A 2104-nucleotide genomic window follows, 5' to 3' on the forward strand; every position below is an offset into this window, starting at 1 on the left:
GGAGACCAGCACTCAGTCCCCAACGGCGCTACCACCCATGGCCTGTGCACAGCCCCTGGGGGCTTGTAAACACAGGCATAGTCTGCTAGGACCAACTGATGCGAAACTGCTCCCCCATGAGCAGCGAGACTGGGATGGCCAGGATCTGGAAGACAAAAGAAAACTTGAATGCCAGGTGGTTCCCACCCACAGCCAGGCCTTGGGTGTGCAGGACACAAGCATCTGATGATGGACACAGAGCTGTCCCCTCACTGGCAACTGGTTCCTTTGGGGACAAGGTGCTGTTTGGCATCTCATGGTCTCCATCATAACTGCCCTCTAGAGATGGACGGGAGGAAGAGGGATGACATCCCACTCTCCCTGTTCTCTCCTGTGAGGTCTGAATGTTCGCTGCCTCCTCTCCACAGTGTATCCACGATGTTAGGGATCCTCAGCATCTCCTGTCCCCATACCCACTGAGGTACAATAGCCCCTGTCCCGACCTGCCCTCTTACCTTGCTGTCAGGGCTGTAGGTGAAGTTGGAGACAGGGATACCGTTGGAGAAGACCTGGGTGGGGGCTGTGGTCACACCTACGACGGACACACTCCTCAGCTGCAGGTTGGCCCCCTCTTTGGACACATGTACCAACTCATTCGTGATGGTGTTCTGGCCGTGTGGAATGAGAATGTGGTGTCATTAGACAGAGTAAGCCCACCAGAATGGGCTCACCAAGCATCACGGGGCAGCCTCCTCTGTGCCGACATGAGGGGTACACTGACCCTGAGATGCCCGGCACAGTGCCCCACCCAGGGATAGTGGCCACTGGGGACCCTGGCCCAGTCCCTTCACCAGATCAGGACAGGCCCCCTCCATGATGACTACACCCATCAGACCGGGCAGGCACCCAGGACTCACGTTCTTGGCTTGGAAGGTGACCTGTGTATAGGCCCCCTGCTCCAGCACCCCAAGGCTCTCCCCATCGTCCCAGTACAGCTCCCCATGGGCCTCGCCACTTGTTGTTAGGGCCACAACCAGAGCCATGGGCTGTTTTCGTGACTCTGTGGTTGTGAGGTCAGGACCCTGGGGAGATGGACACTTGTCACCACACTGACCCTGGAGAGCTCTAGTACGGGACAACATAGAGCCGAGTCAGCCAGATGCCTGTGGTGACTGCCCTGGCCAAGGTGTCAGGTGGACCCTAGTTTGTCCAGTGTCTCCATGGCTGCCAGGGGCTGATCCCTGACAAACTCCAGTGAGGGACATCAGCCTCCCTGGTATCCACCCCTACGGAGGAACCACCAAAGCCTGTTAGCCCTCCCCCAGGACCTATAGCTGCCAGAACTTGATACCTGCAGGGGCACAATGTACCCTGCCCGCAGATTCACATTGATGGTGTCCAGTGGGGTCGAGAGTGTCACCCACTGCCCCTTGCTGTGGATGGCAGAGCTGAAGGCTGCTGAGGGCAGAGGTGGGAGGCTGCCAAAGGCCTCCACTGGCACCTGGAGGGAGGTGTCATGTCAGAAGAGTCCCAGGCAGTTCCCAAGATCCCCTACTGTTAACTGAGATCTGTGTTCTGTCCCCCAGGGCTCTGTGTGGAGGCCCAAGAGACCCAGCTGAGACAAGCTGGTTGTGACCCCCAAGGGCGGACTCTGTGACAGAACAAGGATTTCCTGGCTCAGCTCGGCATCCAAGATGGCTGTAGGATGCTGGCAAGCCTGTTTCCTCATCTGGAAGTGGGGGTTACTGTCAGGAGCTGAGTGGGATGTAAGGAGCACCCAGGCGAGAGCAGTTGGAGCTTCCGTGTGGGCGTGCTGTCATGCTGACAGGCCAGGAGCACGTGGCCACTCGAGTCCTCACTCCTAGGTATCAGACTGCCCAGGACTCACGGTTTGCAGGTTGTACCATGTGCCAGCAGGGAAGTAGCCCGTCTCTTCAGTTTTCCCGGGCTCAAGCACGGGGGTGACAAGTAGGGCCGGCCCCAACAAGAGCTGGCGGTCCACAGTCCAGGTGCTGGGATCCTCGGGGAACCTTCACAGAAGAGGGACAGGCCTGAGGGTCTGGTGATTGGGGCTATGGGGTCAGCTGTTGAGCTGCAGGGTGAGTCAGAAATTCCTGTTTCTGGG

General features: G+C 58.4%; 1 protein-coding gene across 1 annotated transcript; it reads right to left on the bottom strand.

Moving 5' to 3' along the window:
• Nucleotides 1–6: 6 nt before the first annotated feature.
• Nucleotides 7–2026, bottom strand: LOC103728510 (lysosomal alpha-glucosidase-like). Its single transcript, XM_017796475.2, has 5 exons — nucleotides 1868–2026; nucleotides 1331–1480; nucleotides 897–1061; nucleotides 495–647; nucleotides 7–145 (listed from the first exon to the last, which is right to left on the bottom strand). Exons 3-5 carry the CDS (start codon nucleotides 1020–1022, stop codon nucleotides 86–88), a joined length of 339 nt encoding a protein of 112 aa, XP_017651964.1. The 5' UTR covers nucleotides 1023–1061; nucleotides 1331–1480; nucleotides 1868–2026; the 3' UTR covers nucleotides 7–85.
• Nucleotides 2027–2104: the final 78 nt, after the last annotated feature.

The sequence above is a fragment of the Nannospalax galili genome, unplaced genomic scaffold, assembly GCF_000622305.1.
Source record: "Nannospalax galili isolate Female #2095 unplaced genomic scaffold, S.galili_v1.0 C49476099, whole genome shotgun sequence".
NCBI classification, from domain to species: Eukaryota; Metazoa; Chordata; class Mammalia; order Rodentia; family Spalacidae; genus Nannospalax; species Nannospalax galili.

What these genes read in the sequence shown, in the direction of transcription:
- LOC103728510 (XM_017796475.2), bottom strand. Translation starts at nt 1,022, where the DNA reads ATGGCTCTGGTTGTGGCCCTAACAACAAGTGGCGAGGCCCATGGGGAG. An exon ending in TCACCTTCCAAGCCAAGAAC is followed by an intron (nt 648 to 896) that starts GTGAGTCCTGGG and finishes CCACACGGCCAG; the next exon opens with AACACCATCACGAATGAGTT. An exon ending in CCTACAGCCCTGACAGCAAG is followed by an intron (nt 146 to 494) that starts GTAAGAGGGCAG and finishes TTTGTCTTCCAG; the next exon opens with ATCCTGGCCATCCCAGTCTC.